Below are 18,390 nucleotides of genomic sequence, written 5' to 3'. Positions count from 1 at the left end.
TAATACTTTGTAGCACAACTGGGTAGTAATTCAAAGAAACCGTTTTAGATAGATTCAAGCTTGAAAAAGACCTATTTCAAAAATAGGTCGGTTTTTCCGACACTGCCGTTTTCCGGAAACGGGAATGTAGGCTTTAAGGTTTGAATGATATACTACTCGAGTGTCATGGTATAAGGCCAATCAACGTATGGGCGCCATGTCGCAGGGTTTCCGTTCTCTCACAGAACTGTGCACAGAGATCTAGAACCTGGGTGAGTTAGGGTGACCCACAACTCACCTTTGTTTCAGAAATCCCCTTACCAAGCTAGCTACAGTGTCGCATCGGCAGTAAATACTTCCCAATGACTTAGACAATCCAGAACATGAACTTAGAATACCTCAGGTATCGTGGAACACATGAACACTCTTTCGTTATATTATCATTCCAAACCGAAACTGGGAGGCAATGAAAACACGTGCAAGTTTGAAATGTTTATTTTTCAATGCAGCATTCTCAAACGCAGTATCTTGTATAATATCAACATACATATTATAAAAATCAGAGTCAGCAGCATAGTCACTAATCCATAGTAAGCAAAAGGTGATAACATGTTATGATGCAAAAATCTATAGAATTCTGTATCACCTATATTTCGCGCACCCGAATTAGCATATTATATTATATCTAAGAAGGTCTCATCTGGGTTCTTAGCAGGGCGGACCCATACCTCTAATTCTCAGTAGGAGGAGATCACATCAACAGCTACCAGCTCTCAGCATGCTCAGCATCAAGTGTGTTTTCTCATTCCCTGTAACTGTATCTTAAACTCACGTAGAGCCAAATGTTGGCACAAACATTATTTGTGTTATGACTAACGTGGTGCGAGGATCAGGCCTGCAGCAACCTTGTGTTAGGTTATTCGGAGAGTGTGCAGTTCTCAGTGTGCAGACAGTTGTACCAAGTGTTCCAGGCACGACTGATACCAGTGCAATAACATATTATTCTCAAATAAATCACATCTTTCGTCTAGGTTAAAAGCTGCAATAACAATTAGGCGTCGTGTGCAAACCGAAGCAGAAAGAAAATATGGCGTTTAAACATTTAATAAGCACATGCTAACTTAACACAATATATAGAAACGTAATAACCATATGACAAGGCAGTGGTGCCCCTTTCAACAAGCATTTGCAATGCAATAGGTCTCGCAATTACTAGAGTTTGAGCTATTGACAATGTCTTTTATTTACTTGTTGATTTTTAAAACATAAATAAAAAGCATTGTTATTTACAATGCCAATAGCTTAAACTCTCACAAATGCGAGACCTATTGCATATGGTCAGGTCTAAACTGGGGTGGCATGGTGAACAAAAGAATGATGGATTTAACCCAGATCTCTTGACTGGGGGTGAATGTTTTGATTTGTTCTGCATTCCGTCCATCAATTGTGTGTCTTTTGCTAGTGAGTAGAGAACCTTGCGTCTGATATTTATACAGCTCCTCTAGTAGTGAACAGAGAGACCATGTTTTTCTTAAATTCTCATAGCGCTTGGCATAGCCAATAGGTCTCGCTTTTGAGACCTTATAAGTATTTAGTTATGCAGCACAATATCCTTGATGCAACAACATCAACTGTTGCATGGCTAAACACTTATAAGGACCCAGAAGCGAGACCTATTGGCTATACCAGTGCTTGTTTAAAATGTGGACTACAGCTCATTAAGCATTAGTAACAGTATTAAGTAAACGTAAAGTAAAATAAAAGTATTAACTGGAAAAAAATCATCAGACATGGTGTGCAATTTAGGAGTCACCTCTGATAAGGTATCCTTGGAGGGTCTTGTATACAAAGTGGTAGGCCCCTGCTTTGCTCTTCTCCGAAGTTTAGGGAAACTTTTACCAATGTGGCCCACAGATGCAAAAAACATGTGTGCAACGCGTGATACTTAGTAAGCTTGATTATTGTAGCACACTGCTACTCAAAGTACCGGAATACCTACTAGAAAGACTGCATCGAGCCATGGAGATCATCTTCCTCCAAGGCCATGAAAGAACAGCACTGACTTCTAATAAATCAGAGACTAGCCTTTACATCTTTGTGCGTAGTTTTCAAAGCACTACAGGGAAAAGGCCCCCTGCCTCTACAAAGATGGATACAAAAGCATGTACCTGGAAGATGCCTTTCTTCAGCATCTGCAAACCTCAACTGCGTTGCAAAAGTATGTTAAAAAAAACGATAGGGCGGTCGAGCCTTTATGGTCACAGCGGCTCAGCTTTGGAATAAGCTCCCTGTTTGTTGCTCTAAGATCTCCAACGGATCTACTACATGTCAAAAAAATCGCTAAAAATGTGGCTTTTTCCTGTTTAACACTAGGATCACAGCTGCCCACCCTCAACAGTAGTATGCACTTCGTTTACATATAGGCTCTTAGTGTCAGGATACTTAGAAGGTGATAGTGCGCTTTATAAGTTATTTAACTAAAATTAAATAAATGAGAAAGTACAGCCAATATGTTTCAACCTCAGCTTTTCGTTTTGGACGGAGCAACGAAAAAGTTCAAAAAGACCTCGCAAAATTGAATGCCCAGCTCTAAAAAGTCATAAAAAATGCATAATCCCATTACACTGCGAGGTTAATTAGGTGTACATTTAGTGTACGTGACAAATGGAGGCCTTAAAGCAACTTTGTTTTACGCAGAGTTCATGCTCTTTACATAAACTTGTGATCATCAAATTAGGCTGAACAGTGGCATGGATCACCAACTCGATGCATTTCATCTCAGTAAACAGCTTGAAATCTACAAAAAAAAATCCTTTGCAGCAATTTGGTTTAATAAAGTGGATGTGCTCACTCACATTTAGGCAAGTGCAAAAATAAACTAATGTCCAGCAGTGAGGAAAATGAAGGCCCACGGGTGACAGTTTGCCAAATGAATCCCCAGGGAATAGTCTACTACAATTACATAACTGAGGAACAGGGAGCTTGAAGTGGTTCAGCTAGTTGAACCCGTCAACCATTCCAACTAAAACTGGAATGGTTTTGTTGCTGTGCCAAATCAAACACTCTTCTGGAAAGGTTCATCATCATCTACAAACTGTAAAGTGTGGCCACAGCTGAAAAACTTTAAAAAGTTTAATTTTCTGAGTTCCTCTATGGAGTCTTAGCTCAACATTTAGAAAGCACAAGAGTCAGCTATTAAAATAGACATTCCTGTAGTGGTCTAAATTTGATAAATGAGGCAGGACAAAAAAAATTAAATACCACCCAGGCAGGAGCGCCTTACTAGGAAAAACCCAGGTTTACTGCAATCAATAAAAGTGCTGCCTCGTGGAAATAATGTGTCTATGCTGCATACTATAAAAGAACCAACCTGCCTATGTAAAGAAAACCAAGGTTCAGAGAACAAGAAAAGACAACCAATCCAAACACCTGATTATGCGATTTCCAAACACTCAACAGAGGGGAAACCTCTTCATATTACTTACTGCACATGTGATGCGAAATAAAACCGAACAGCAGGATATATACATATAACCAGGTCTTTAAAATAAACATTTTGTTTGTTACACTGTTCATTTCCGATCACTGATCGTGCATATATCAGGGAACTTTAGGTCACCCGACACGGAATAATCTTGCCATCCGCACTGATTAAGAGTAAACAAGGCAGACGTGAGTCATAAATACGGAGTCAACAAAGCCCCCAGTCGAGAGCCATGGGTCAGCAATTTTAAGGACTCAAACGCACAACTTCATCTACTTTAGAAACAAAAATGTATGCAATAAAGAACTGCCCACATTCTCAACTAGCTGGACACTGTAATAAACTTTCTGATAAAGTTAAACGTGTGCCACCAAGCTTGGGCGCTCTTTTGCAGGAGACACGTTCGCGTGCTGACCTTTATTGTGATGTAAAAAAAAAACAAAAAAAAACTGCCCTGGTAAAATGGTAGAGTGTGGTGTACCACCAAGTAGGGGCGGATTGGCAATGCGGGCATTCGGGCATCGGCCGAAGAGCCGGTATCTCCGTGCCCTCTGTGGGCCGTTTTTTTTTCTCCCCGTTCCCAGCCGCACAGTGAAGCTGCATTAATTTCTCTGTCTCTGTCTCCGTGATCTCTGTGGACTAGGAAAGGGGAGAAAAAAAAACGGCCCACGGAGGGCACGGAGACAGAGAAATGAATGCAGCTTCACTGTGCAGTGATTATCCGCTGTGGCCTCTCCTTCACCCCCTGCCCAGCAAAGCAATCAGGCTGAGGGTGGCTGGGGAGGGGTTGATTGTTTGTAAAAATCGGCCTCCCTGGGGGCCAGGTGTTGCTCAGGCCTTTGAGCCATTTTCACCTCGGCCCCCTGGGGCCCACGCAGCACATAGACAGTGTTAGTTTTTTTTTGTTTGGTTTTAATTTAATGCGATTTTATATAGCGCGAACTTTACCAGAAGGTGTCAGGACGCTTTACATAAGAATCAGTTGCGAAACATGAGGATTTAGGATTACATGCGTTACATAAAAGATACAAGCAGAAAAAATTGCAAATGTACAAGATGTAAAGTCACACAAGGAAGAGATACAAACAGAAAGAAAAATTGCAAATGTACAAGTAGTAAAGTCACTCAAGGAAGAGAAACAAATGGATATACTCTAGGAGTCACATAGGAATGCTAGAGTACAAAGGTCTACTGCATATACTAGTGATTAGAGTGGTCTCTAAATAACTAAGGAAGGGATACGAATGGATATACTCTAAGAGTCACGTAGGAATGGTAGATAGTACAAAGGTCTACTTCATATACTAGTGATTAGAGTTCTCTATATACATATATATAAACACACATAGTAGATTTTCTCAGGCAGAGTTTCATTAAGTGGGGTTGGAGGGGGGATGCAGTCACAGCACCATTATACAAGGGTATGGAGAAAAGGCAAAACAGAAAAGGGAAGAAACATTTGAGGATCGTCAAGGGGGAAACGAGGGAGAAGGGTACAAGACGAGGGAATGGACAAGATGGCGGGTCGGGGTCCAGAGAAAAACGGCCGAGGGAATAGTGGGTTAGGAAGAATGGGTCTCGCTGTGGGGGCCAGGTGATCTTTGCAGCTTGCACCATCTTCACCTCAGCCTCCCCCTGGCTACCATGGATGACCCAGCAGCTGTGTTTTGTGCTCCCCTGCCAGGACATTGCCCTGTGGCCTGGAGGGCTGGGGAGGGCTGATTAATTTACTAATTGCAGGGGCCTCACTGCTGTACATATGCTCCTGAGCTGAAGGTCTGGGGAGGGCCAAGTAGGTTAGTAATAGCAGGGGCTTCGCTGCTTATTAGGTGCTCCTTCCCTGAAGGGCTCGAATAATTTTGTGACAGAAAGGGGCCTTGCTGTTTTTTTAGTTGCTCAGCATGGCGCCATTGTCACCTTTCCCCCGTGTCTCCTGTGCAAGAACAGTTTCCTCTCACTTTAATTCATTTCTGTGCCAAACAGCTTAAGGATTTTGGGGGCCCTGGGCCAAACATATTTTTGGGCCCCTGTTCGGAACAGATTTGAATTTATAATCCAATTTCTGATCTTTGATGGCCTCTTTCAGCTGATCACTGGACAGTGCACTACCATACTTGTCCAAATTCCTAATGTATTTACATCTAATATTCAAGGACATTGACATGTGTAACCAAATGGTGTTTCATGAAAGGGCACGCCCCTTGAATGTGGACCACGCCCCTTAATTGTGGGCCACGCCCCTTGAATGTGGGCCACTTTTTTCGTCAGTGCCCGGCCCAAATTGTGATCCCAATCCGACCCTGCCACCAAGTATTAACAACGATGAGCGAGGATCCGCAAGTTTTAGCATCCTGGGGCTACAACAACAGAGTCCTACTGTAAAAATCAGGGAGATGAGAGTTCCAAGCGAGACTGTCAAAATAGGAGCTTTACAGGACTTATGCACGCCACTCTCTTGGTCTCTCCATTAGGGTGGGGCGTTTTACTAATACATATCCAGTTCTTTCAATGGTGTTCTGAGAAGGTACATGAGAAAACATTGAGATTAAAGAAGTAAATAGCACTACTGGGTAATGAAAGGTGAGGGGTTGATCACAGTTTATTTAAAAGACAAGTTGAATAATGAAAATACCTTGAAACACAAAATGCTTAGAATGCAATCATGTTGAAGTTGGATTTTTTTTCCTTCTTCAACAAACGGCCATGACATAGGTAGGGAGTGCAGAGAATATGCTAAGACTGAAGACAACGTGTTGCAAAGCTATTCTAAAACATGATTGCCTGGAGTTGATTGGGGGAGGGGGAGACACGCTCTTGTGGGTAAAAGAATGCAACTCAAATCGAGCAGCAATGGGAAGGTCAAAACCAGGTAAGAAATGTTCCATGTCCATACACAAGAACTGCTCTTCGTGCATATTTAATTATCAAATTAAAATTAGATTCACTGAAGAGCATGCACTTTTAGAAACAAGTGTCCATTTTTTGGGTGTGCTTTTAACTTGATGTTCCTTAAAAAAAAAAGTGACGACAAAAGTAGGTTACTGTTACATTGTGACATAAAAAGTACTATACAAAGATAAGAAGCAATGGCTTCGGCGCTATCATCACATAGTTAATGTGTCCATCAGCTTCTCTTAAAAGCAAATAGCCCTGGAGTTCAAATGTGTCCATCAGCTTCTCTTAAAAGCAAATAGCCCTGGAGTTCAAATACGTTTTAAAACAAGGTCTTATGATTGTGGCTAATACGGTCTCTAACCGTGTGCTTTTGTAAGGGTAAGGTAAGAAATGATATTGGCTATCGAACAAAAAATGGGTGTGGATCAGACAACACAACTGGTCTCTCAACACAGCTATGAGACTTCACCAGTGTCCACACTAAGTGTGCTTTCTAAAAGCAGCAGACCCTCCATTGAGTCACAATCACGCCAGACCATGCGTGCACGGATGAGGATAAACAATGCGCCTGTCACATCCTCCGAAAGCCGCCCGCCCAGGGACTGTTGCACCCACTGACCGAGCCTGTCTGCAACCAGAAACAAAAGGCAAAACTACAGAACAGATAAGCAGCCACCAGTGATATATCCACGTTCATGCATTACTAGGCATGGGAGCGCATAAGACATGATGCTTTGCCGGCCGTTCTGGCTTTTTATTAAATTGCCGTCTTGGAGCTCTAAATGAAAAAAACAAAAGATCACGCAGATGTGCCTTCTGAAGAAAGGAAGCACCCAACAGCTACTTGCTAATGCCAGAAGCTCAAAAAAAAATAACGAAGTTTGTTAGATAAAACTACAAGGGCAGGATAATAAACTAATGCAAAGCAACAAAAGCCAGGAAGGAGAAGCTCGGGGAGCAAGAGGAGGGGGGCGTAGAGTGTAGGTTTGATTAAGAAACAAGCGATGCGAGCTCTGTGCTGGAGGAGGCGGAGGGCCATTATAGGAAGGGGGCAGAGAGGAGCCTGTGAGAACTTGCGGTGGAGATCAAAGGAAGGGTGGGAGGGGTATTGGCGAGCGAGCATATGGGAGGTGAGGGGGTGTGCAGCCTGGTGAGCTGAATGCGTGTGGCAGCAGAGGGGGAGCGCGGCGCGCGCACACAAAGTGTCTGGTGGCACCTGGAAGCTGTGCACAATGCACACGTTTGCGCTCACATGCGCCGTACCAGATCCGTACTTTGGGTGCACTTTTTAACACCATTGATGCTGGTGTTATTCTCCTCCAGTGCTGAAGGTCATTGATTCCCATTATTCATGACGAGCTCAGCTCGTCATGAGTGTACGAGAGGTGTACCTCAAGACGAGCTGAGCTCGTCATGAGCGTCGAAGGGGTTAAAGCCCTTACTTTAATCTCGCCAAAGCATCCTTAACGGGATGGCTTCAGCGAGACCTAAAAATGCAGAAAACAGCGCTGAAAAATAGACACCCCAGATGTCTACCTCGCTCCGGAATAGATCCCCCCGGGATTTTATCTAGTCTCAGAGCTTTGTTTGGTGCAATGCCCTTGATGGCTGTGCAAATTTCTGCTGCTGGATGTTCATAACTATTGTGGTCTTCCCAGAATGCAGGGAGTTTAGCTAGAGCCATCTCAGTACTGACTGCCTCCTCCCTTGTACTCGTGGGTGACTGTCTCAGAGTTCCTAGGCTCGTCAGATCACTAAGATCGATTATCATTTCATCTTACAGCACATACAAACCAGTGAAATGGGCTACCCAATCGCTGGCTGTAATATTAGTTTCTATAAAGCTGTGCCCATCCCTGGTGCCAGAAGATATTCAATTCCAGAAGGCACTGTGGTCTCTTTGCTTGGCAGCAGTTAGGAGGCTCTCCTGCCGTACCCGTTCCCACCCTTCTGGCGATAAGAGCTTTTTTTATGGGCAGCCCTGGCTAACAGAATCAGGGCCCTATATTGCTTTTTTATAGCTACAATTAGATTGGATTTGCTTCTCTACATTGTTTGTTGTACCAGGTCAGTGGGCGCTTTCTCTGGACCACTTGTCTAGCCTCAACAAAGAAGAGGTCTCTTAATTCTTAAAACATCCCTTTATGGATCTCAGAGATTCTCCACGACAATCCAATTTCCTCGGTTGAGAGCAGGGATGCCTCTCTCTCCATACCTTCGCCCACCAAGGTATAAATCTGATTCCGGGTCTCCTGTAAATCCTCCATACTGCTCCATTAGACCCTGTGCCTCTTGCTGGTGACTCAATCTTCTGTACAATGGCTCTCTTGTGTTATCAGTTTGGCCTTTGATGTTTAAAGCTTGAGAGCTAGAGCATTATGGTCGACGTCCTGACAAGACATTACTACCATGTCCTCCAAATATGGCCATAATTTAAAGTCCAGCAAAAAAATTGTTAATTAGGCTAGAGGAATTAGTGCAGTTGAAGGTATGTGACCCTGACCTGTCAGATTTGGTTCTGTTGTTCCAGCTCGTAACCCCTGGTTTAAAACGAGTGCATTGATTTTTATTTCCTAACAGGCGTAAACTTAAAGGCTGGAACAGACCATAAATCATCCTCATCTAACAAAGGGGCGAAGACCCTATGCTCAATGGCTCAAATTGACAAATCAAAACATCCCCTACAATTTTCCTAGCACTATGTGTATTTAGTTGCTCAAATACAACAGGTTCCCTGTTGGAATCAGCAGACCTGCAACACACATTCGAAAAATAATAGGTTGCGCCCAGGGTGAGTGATAGGCAAATCTGGGGAATCCACCTCAATCTCTCTTAGCAGACCTAACACTGTTGTCCACACCCATGTTGTAAGCCCCCCTAAAGGCCTTCCCTTCCCTAAAGTTACAGCTACCTTTGAGACGTTAACATAATGTATATGATAATGGGGTTGCAGGGACCATGTATCTTGGAAGAGACAAAGATCGGACTGCCCGATTTACTCACACTACTCTGGGTGATCTCATTTTTAGACCAGGCCTGCGACATTCCATGATATAAGCTTTGTCTGGCTACCAAAACTTGCCACAGGATCCCACCCTACATGCCGCTCTTTTGATTTTGTAAGGTGCGGCAAGGTATCCAGGAGATTCCAGCTAGATTACTTGTCTTGATCATAACAGAACTACCCCCATGGGGTTTGGGCAACCTTGTCTAGTGTTGCAGCCTGCTACAAAAAAACAATACCTCTCATTTTTGTCTGGGTGCTGCTCTACAAGTACAGGGTGGGCTAGGCGGATGTCTTTTCCTTCATTTTGGGGTAGATCCAAGTTCGCAGAACTCATCCTGGGCTCAACCCTATTGAAGTTTTGAATGTGAGGGGCATTATCCCAGATGGATCAAATCTCTCCCCTAGAAGTAGTTGGACCACCAACTTCCCATTTAACAGCAATGGAGCTAGTGTTTAATCTATGCCCATCGGCCAAGAGTCAGTCAACCCTTTTTAAGCAGTCGAATCGATTAGAAGTCAATATGAAATGAGGGTCCACACACCTCCTATGGTTGGAGATAGGTACACTACGGATCCTATCAAGGCATGATTTACCATTTGTTTCTGAGCAGTGAAACTGCGATGGGCGCAGCATAGAGTGATGGCGTCTGGTAGAAAGGCTGGGTTATTGAAAAATCCCACAGGTAAAGTGCAATTTGTGACTCCCCTTGTTCATTATAAACAACAGCAAATAATAATTTCCTCACCAAACAGAGGTTTTTAAAATTAATAATACCATCCCATGGGCGGTCTACCCAGCCCTACCCAAATCACCCACTCTGCGTGTTATAATGTATTATAAACCAGTGAGAATGGGAAGTTCATATTCCTTAGAAGCCAGTCCTAGCATTGGTTAGTAAGTTCCTCATTAGTTTCACTCTGGCCTTCAAGCAGCTCTGTGACTCCCAGCAGGTTTGTAATGTAAGGGCAGGATGCAGGTGGCAGGTTTATGACAGAATGCTTGCGACTATATACTGGTAAGGCTGACCTGTTGGTCCCATTTTTGCTCCCCTTCTGGCAGGTTTGATCTCTTCGGAGTCTCTCGCCAGTGGAATGTCCAAATGTCGATGCTTTAACACTAGGTATTGATGAAGCTACAATGGGAGGAGGGCCACTATTGGCACAGTTCGGGGCTATGCTCCTGGAGGACCCATCTGCGTTACTTGGGGCATCCCTTTCTCTTCCAGTAGCCTGCTTGGATTGAGTTTGGGTTTGAAGAGTATCATTGTACATTTGTTCAATCATAACAAGACGCACCAGTATAGGTGTGAGTTCCATGCACAAAATGCCCTTGCCCCTTTCTGCTAAAACTTCCACAAGTTGAGCCACCAGCTGGGTTGTAGGCCAAAACCCCTTCCTGGAATTTCACAGGGTGGCTGGGTGGATATGGAGGTGTTGGCTATAGACCCCACTTGTGCAACTATCTTATGCTCTTTATTCCAAACTGCCATGCATGGTTTTATTCGCTACTTGTTAGAATTGAACACAACAAGCCTCAGAGGGATAAGCCCCATTAACTGCGCTGGGCGATAAGTCAATACCCCATCTTTGGTGCTGAGCTCGACCTCAGGGAACTGGATTAAGTAAAATGTCATATGATTGTGGAGGTACCCCTGTACGCAAGGATGATCTACTTTCCGCCAATTCAATAGCTGTTGACAGCCCCTATCACCCTATGCAGCATCCGGTCAATTGAAGTGGTTTTTGGGGGAGAGGTAACTGTCCGAGGCCTTCTAGCACACTTGCGCTTTCCCATGGGCCCGTCGCTAAGGTGCACGTTATTTAAAGCCAGCTCTAGGGCCAATTTTAAATGCTAGTATTCTGATGTTGGGGATCCTTTTTTAATTGCAGGTGATAAGTAATCAGCATCACTAAAGTCCATAAGAGCCACCAGTCAGTGGATAGACGAAATACGCTAATGAATGTACAATGTGGTGTTGAGAGGCTCACTCCACCAGGTTTCCAGATGAAAAATTAGGGAAGTGGCTCACCACAACCCATCCGGCCCATGAGGGTCCTGTGGTGTGTAGCTGCAGCAGCGCTTTGTAGAGCGATTAGGGCATGCCCCTTCCTCACAGGTGTTTGGCAAACATGCCTTCTGGAGCAATGGGCAGTGGGGGGTGGTGTCCACAAGTTTCAGCACAGTCTCGAAGGGCCAGGAAACCCCTTTCCAACAAGGAAAATGTCTCACAGGATGGGACTGCAGCAGTGCTTTGCAGCGGAATTAGGATACACCCCTTCCTCACAGGTGTTTGGCAAATGTGCCTCCTGGCACAATAAGTAGTGGGGATGGAGTCCCCAAATTTCTGGGCAGTCTCGAGGAGCCCGAAACCCCTTTCCAATAAGGCAAATGGCTCACAGGACTGCAGCAGCGCTTTGTAGTGCGATAGACTAGGCCCCCTTCCTTAAAGGTGTTTGGCAAAGACACCTCCTGGTGCATTGATAGGTGGCGGATTAAGTCCTCAAGCTTTAGGGCAGTCTCGAGGGGCAGGAACCCCCTTTCCAACACAGCAATGTTTCCATAAATCAGTTGCATGAACCTTCTAACCTTTTAAGAGGTTACCTCTAGAGCAGTAAATCATTTTTCACTTCCTACACAACAGTTTATATTTAGGTAGTACCATTTCACATTTACCAATGCTATCCACTAAACCTTTTAGATGATAAATTACACACTCAGACTTTCAGTTTCAATTTGCCACTCACAAGCCTCGACTCATGAAAAGACGATCCTCTCCCAAAAGATGTGTGCGAAAAAAGTGGGAAGTTGCTTTCAATTGGGTATGATCTGCCTTTGCCACTACAATGATGCTATACAGTTTTGATTTTTCTAAGCCACGATTCAGGAGGAGAGTTTATAATAACAGCAAGGGATACTGGCTGGATAACAAACCTCTTCCCAGAAAGCCTGCATCTGTACACCAAGAGAATGCCCTTTTCAACAAAGACTCTATTTCACAGGTACAGCTTTTCAGCTTGGATCAATGGAGTCCTCTAGAAGTCAAAAAGGCCCCCGATCGAGAAAGAAAAGAGTTTGATTTACTGGAACGGAAGCATCAGATTTAGTGGTCAAATTCCATGTGGGTTTTTAGTCCTTACAAGAAATTAATACTTGCCAATCCTTACCCCATTTGTGTTGGACATATTTGCATTCTATCAGTTTTTACCAAATACTATGTGGAGAAACCATATCAATGAACCAGTTCACTGGAGAACTGACCCAAAGAGCACAAATGGTTCACTTTGATGGGTTCAGCCAAAAGCCCTCTGATTTAGTTTGCTTTGATGAAGCAAGTGCATATTCCAGCATTCCAGATGGCTTGACAGGGATGAAAGTTGATTAGAGTATAGTATAGGTCAGGCTCAATTTCCCCCACTAACATACCTTTAAAAGCCTTTTCTGGTCATAGATTTCTGTGGAACATGTTTAGGGCAATCAAAAACCACAATGTCTAAAAGGGTACAACAGGCCTTTTTTCCTCCAAATAATGTAAAGGATGAGGATAGACATCAGTGACAAATAGGTTCCACTGACTTGAAGATTGGCATATCTTTAAACTCAGTCACGGTTTAAACAGAAAGCCCCACAAGAATGTGTCTAAGGGTTATATGCATCTAGCTTGAGAAATCAAACCGCAATTTCTGCACTAAATGTTAAGGAAAGCCCTTGAAAAAAACTATTTAGTTTTATCTGTGGAAAGATAACTCTTGAAGAAAGCTGCCACTTAAGGGTCCTGATTTTACTAAATCACTATTTCCAGGCAAGCTCCCAGCAATACTGAATACACTCTATCCTAAACCTCCATGCAGAGAATGAACATGGTCTTTTACAAAGAACACCTCTGCAAGCTACCTTCTGAAGATCAACATTCTCCTTATTTGCCTGACAGTCCCTGAATCATGGATCTACCATCCCAGGGTTTGGCTCCCAAAGATAAACTTGACAACAGTACAAGTTGCTTCTTGGACAAACTTAATTAGATGGCACATTAACAAAAAATTGTCAGTCCAGCAGATGCATAACAGCAGATATCTAGGCTGTTGCCTGTCTTGAGGTGTTCATGGTCCTAAAATGATACTGCCTCTCGAATACCCCCAAAGGAACTAACGACAGTGATACAAACATTACTTTGGAGGTCTGAGAAACTACATCTTTAAAGATGGATGCAGCATTAAACATTTTTGTTCACAGCAACGGGAGAAACTTTGCTTTGGCCTTTTCTCTGTGGACTTTACCTTGTGTTCTGCAAGAAACACCTAGTGAGGAAAGGCCCTTGTTCCTATAAGGATTCATCAGATCTTCAATCACAATATTGAAAATAATGCATTTTCAGATAAAACTCTCTATGTACTTAGTGATATTTACTGACCACACAGAGTATTGTACTAGTGGTCCTTCTGACCTATTCACCTGACCTGTGAGAGGTTTGGCTCGCAAGTAAGATATCAAAGATAATTTCTACCCAAGATTAAATTGGTTAACAATTTAAGCAGGTATGGTTTAGTAATATCTAGTAATATCTAGGCCTAGGACCCAAGTTCCATTTTCACTCTTCTTGCACCACACGCCCTTATCACAAAAAAGAAGCAAACCCGAGCAGCAGAGAAGCCAACACTAAGCAAAAACACATTTCCTCTCAATCATCCTGAAAACGTTTCTTAAACATGTCAAACATTTCTGCATTAACATTAAAGTGCTTTTTCAATCATAATTGTAAATGTGGTTAGACTTAGGACTTGTATCGTGGTATTTTTTAACAAATTCATATTTTTAAAAAACAGTAGCAACCGAGCAATCTCTGGCACAACACCATAAGCAGAGCAAGCACTTAGTATTTTGAAAGACCAGCCTCAACAAGTTAGAGTCCAAGCTGTTTGTTTTTTAAAGCCAGGTTTCATTACCTGGTCATGTAAAAGGTGACGGTGTAGTTGGTTCTCGCCCAAGCAGAAGACTACTAGCTAACATTATAACAATAAAACAAAATTGTATAAAAAACAGACTCAGGGTTAAAAACTATTAGAAATATACTCACATGCTTCCACTCATGCAGGTAAGGAAGGTAAATTTTGCCGTTTGCATCAACATGTTTCCCTGTTTTGATTGTCATTGTACTAGTGGGCTTAACGAAACAGATGGGTGGATTGAAAGGGTATGTGTCCAAAATCCATAAACACACTGGAATATTATAAGTGTTGCCTAAAAATAAAACCAAGATGATTACAATTCATTAAAAGTGTCATTCAGTTGTTCTATACTCTCCCCAACCCAGATTAGATTCTGCAAACTTAAAGTGTTATTGTATAGAGTAACAATAATACCAACATGAATTTGTTTAATAATATTAATTGCTAACAATAGTGGCTCAACAATTTTTAGAGTTTGTGTGCACATTCGTTCATAGCACACCACACATTTTCAGAGACATACAATCACGTAAATGAGTTAATATACTTGCTGCGATACCATGAGAATAACAGCTCAAACCCTACCTTTAAATATTGTCCTTTTTGAATTAACCATAAACTGAATGGCAAATCAAATAATTCTAATTCTCTACAACTTCTTAATTCAATAGAAACACCTTTCATAAACTCTTATAGTAGCTATCAAAAATACCATTTATTTTCTGGTTTCCGGTATTTAGCGCAGATAGGGGGGCCTGATTATAAGTTGAGGAGGCATTTATCACCCCTGATAAATAACGATAGCACGGGTGCGATAAGTAACACATATTATGAGTTTATGGGGAATAACATGAGGATTTTGGAGTTGAACACACCAAAGTCCACATGATACAATAAATACTGTATGTTTTCCGCTGTTAAATTTCAGCAGGTATGACCTGCTGAACTTTAACAAATGTTAGGTTATTTAAAGTATCCGATAATTATTGGATGTTTAAAGAAAAAAAAAAAAAAACCAACGACTCATAATAGCATCCCTTGTGCAATCAGGGGTTTATGCACTGGACAGAATTAAACTGCCCGACTTGTAATTAGAGCCATAGGGCCCGATGTAGGTAATTAGTATTTACCGATTTGTAAATACCGAATTTTACCGATTCGGTATTTACAAATCGGTAAATGCTATGTAGGTATTTTTACCGAATTAACGAATCTGTAACATTCGGTAATTACCGAATCGGTATTCACCGATTCAGTAATTGCCATTGATTCCTATGGGTCTTGAGGCCCATAGGAACCAATGGCAATTACCGAATCGGTAAATACCGATTCGGTAAAATTACCGAATTGACAAGGGGGACAGGGAGTCACTTTGACACCCTGTTGCACCCCTGATTCAGGCTTGTGTGCCATGTGACACACATACATGCCCTTAGGTGTACATGCACAGATGTGTATGTACACAGGAATTCGTTATTTACCATCAAATAGTATTTGATGGTAAATAACAAATTCTGAAGGGTCTGTGGCACTGTTTTCAGTGCCACCTACATCACAAATTACCGATTCTGTAAATTTACAGATTCGGTAATTTACAGAATCTGTAAATTTACCGAATCTGTAAATTTACCGAATCGGTAATGTTAAGGCCCCCTACATCTGAAACGCCAAATACCGGCCGGTAACGGCCAAAATCGTCCGTTACCGACCGGTATTTGGCCACCTACATCTGGCCCATAGTGTCTTAAATGGTGAACAGCCACTACAACGCGGCTGTTTCACCGCAAGTCATTACATCGCATGCGTTACAACGCATGCGATATAACAACACGTAACCATTACTACGCATACCATTACATCGCATGTGCTTTTACAAAGCATGCGATGTAATGGCTATCCATATCGTTGTGAGGAAACTGAGGTTCTTCATTTTCCTCAAAACTACGTGCACCGCCCCTCAGACTACGCTGGAACCAGGAGAGAGGAACCACGAGGAGAGAGGTAAGGTGTAGTGGAGGTAGGCGGTAGGGTCGTGCTGGGGGTAGTGTTTCAGAGTAGAGACCGGACTGGGGACAGGGGAGGGTCATGCTGGGGATAGTGTTTTAGGGTAGTGTTGTGGTGTTCATGTAGGGTAGTATTTTAGGGTTTAAGGTAGTGTTGGGGGTCGTGCAGGGTAGTGTTTGAGTGAAGGGACCGGACTGGGAGTCGGGGCAGGGACGTTCTGGGGGTAGTGTTTTAGGGTAGTGTTGTGGTGTTTGTGTAGTGTTTTAGGGTAGTGTCGGGGTGTCGTGCAGGGCAGTGTAAATGTAGGGAGAGGACTGGGGGTTAGGGGAAGGGTTTTGCAGGGGTACTAATTTGGGGTTAGGGTAGGGCAGGGTAGAGTCACTTACCTTTCAAACTTTTACCATGAGTATTCCTTTACCACAAATGCCTTTGCATTGTAATGGCATGCGCGGTAGAGGTATAATTGTGGTAAAAGTTTGCGATGTAATGGTATGTCGTTGTCATTGACATCCCGTAGTAATACCCGCGTTCTAAGGGCACTTGTGGTATTGGTATGCGATGTAATGAGTCATATTCGTTTTAAACACTGCATGAGCATTAATGAAAGGAAATGGGGAAAAAATTAAAATAAAAACAGGATGAAAGTGGAGAGTTGTCTGTGGATAAAGGGACAAGAGAGAAGAATACCATAACGGTACCCATTGTCACTGTCCATTTACTTCCTGCTGATTCCAAGCACCAAAGTATATGACAGATAGATAGCACTGGAGTACATTACTGACAAATATATTAAAATTGCAACAGTCAAAAAGATAAGCAAGAGTATTCATGCAAGTGATTTCAAGTGGTCTTGTTCAGGTTATTAAGCCACGTTTCAGTTAGTGAACACACAGGCCCTGTTGTGAACAATCACATTTACACTCATTACTTGCCACACATGCTCCAAAGTTATGCAACTCCTTTTTGATGGCCAGCACTTACTTTGGGTTGAGGGTCAGAGTGGGTAAAACCTAGTTTTTGAACGGAGATGATTTTCCGATGCAGCTTCCTGCTGCCTGGTTCTCTCAAGACCATCGTTTTAAGGTGGTCACCTTTCGCTCCTTTATCCCCACCAAAGGTTTGAATACCTTGTGCATTAGAACAAAGAAGGCCTGATTATGTGCATTTAGAGACACTAAGGGCCTTATTACGACATCCGGCGGCCAAATTCGTTGCGGATACCGGTCGTCCCAACAGTTGAATTTTTTGATGCTACCTTTTTTAGGTCTTGCCCTGTGCAACGCGCATGCGTTGCATAGGAGGGGACCTAATGCCATCGGCGAGCTTTTTCAGTAAAAAAGTGCACGTGTTCCATTGCACATCTTGGCGATTTCCTTTCGGGAGCGCGCGGCGCCATATGGTGACACCATATGGTCGAACGCTCCCGAAAGGAAATCGCCCATGCCCCCTCCCCTGCAACCACTTTCACTGCCTCGCGGCCAATGCTTGTTTTTTGTATTTCTGCTTTAATGTGCAGGCTAGCGCTGCGAGATGTGATGATGCGCGGGCGGTGAAAGCTGAATGGACCACAGACCTTCCAGCCAAACATTGTTTTGTTTGAAAGAGGGGTCTGTTGTCCTCTTTGTGTGCGTCCATCTGTTGCGGCGTCCGTGAACCCACTAACATATCTGGCAGAGATCAGGGCCGGGCGCGCAGCCGAAACCAGCGGAGCAGGGCATCCCTCTTGTCTTTGAGGCGCAGGGACTGTCTCACTTCCCCTCCCTCTGGCCCCAGTTGCACCTCTCCGGCTGCGCATCTCCGGTATGTTCCCACAGCAACTGCAATGCAAGGCTTGGGCTCCTGCCTCTAAGCCACAGCACCAATCTCAGTTCATCCCCTGTCAAGGCCACCGCCGCATACTCAGGTGAGGGGGAGGTGGACCGCACCATCTCCAGTGTGGTCTCTAATTACCTCCAGGCCAAGGCTCTGCCGTCCATCGGCCGGGCCACAGAGGCCACGTGCCTCAGCTTCTAAAAAGCGCAGTGGCCAAGCACCATTCCCGGATCAGACCGTCCAACCTTTGCCCACCCATCCGGGA

The 18,390-nt window shown here is 43.4% G+C and overlaps 1 protein-coding gene across 1 annotated transcript in view; it reads right to left on the bottom strand.

Moving 5' to 3' along the window:
• The window catches only part of TSG101 (tumor susceptibility 101), a 282,391-nt gene that overhangs the window by 214,130 nt on the left and 49,871 nt on the right, over window positions 1-18,390 (bottom strand). Inside the window, exon 4 of the mRNA XM_086956058.1 lies at window positions 14,438-14,601. Within this exon, the coding sequence (XP_086812184.1) occupies window positions 14,438-14,601 (164 nt within the window). The remainder of the gene's footprint in view (window positions 1-14,437; window positions 14,602-18,390) is intronic.

The sequence above is a fragment of the Lissotriton vulgaris genome, chromosome 2_1, assembly GCF_964263255.1.
Source record: "Lissotriton vulgaris chromosome 2_1, aLisVul1.2, whole genome shotgun sequence".
Taxonomy (NCBI): domain Eukaryota; kingdom Metazoa; phylum Chordata; class Amphibia; order Caudata; family Salamandridae; genus Lissotriton; species Lissotriton vulgaris.
Note: the sequence above shows the minus strand (reverse complement) of the source record. Positions and strands in the feature narration are given on the sequence as shown.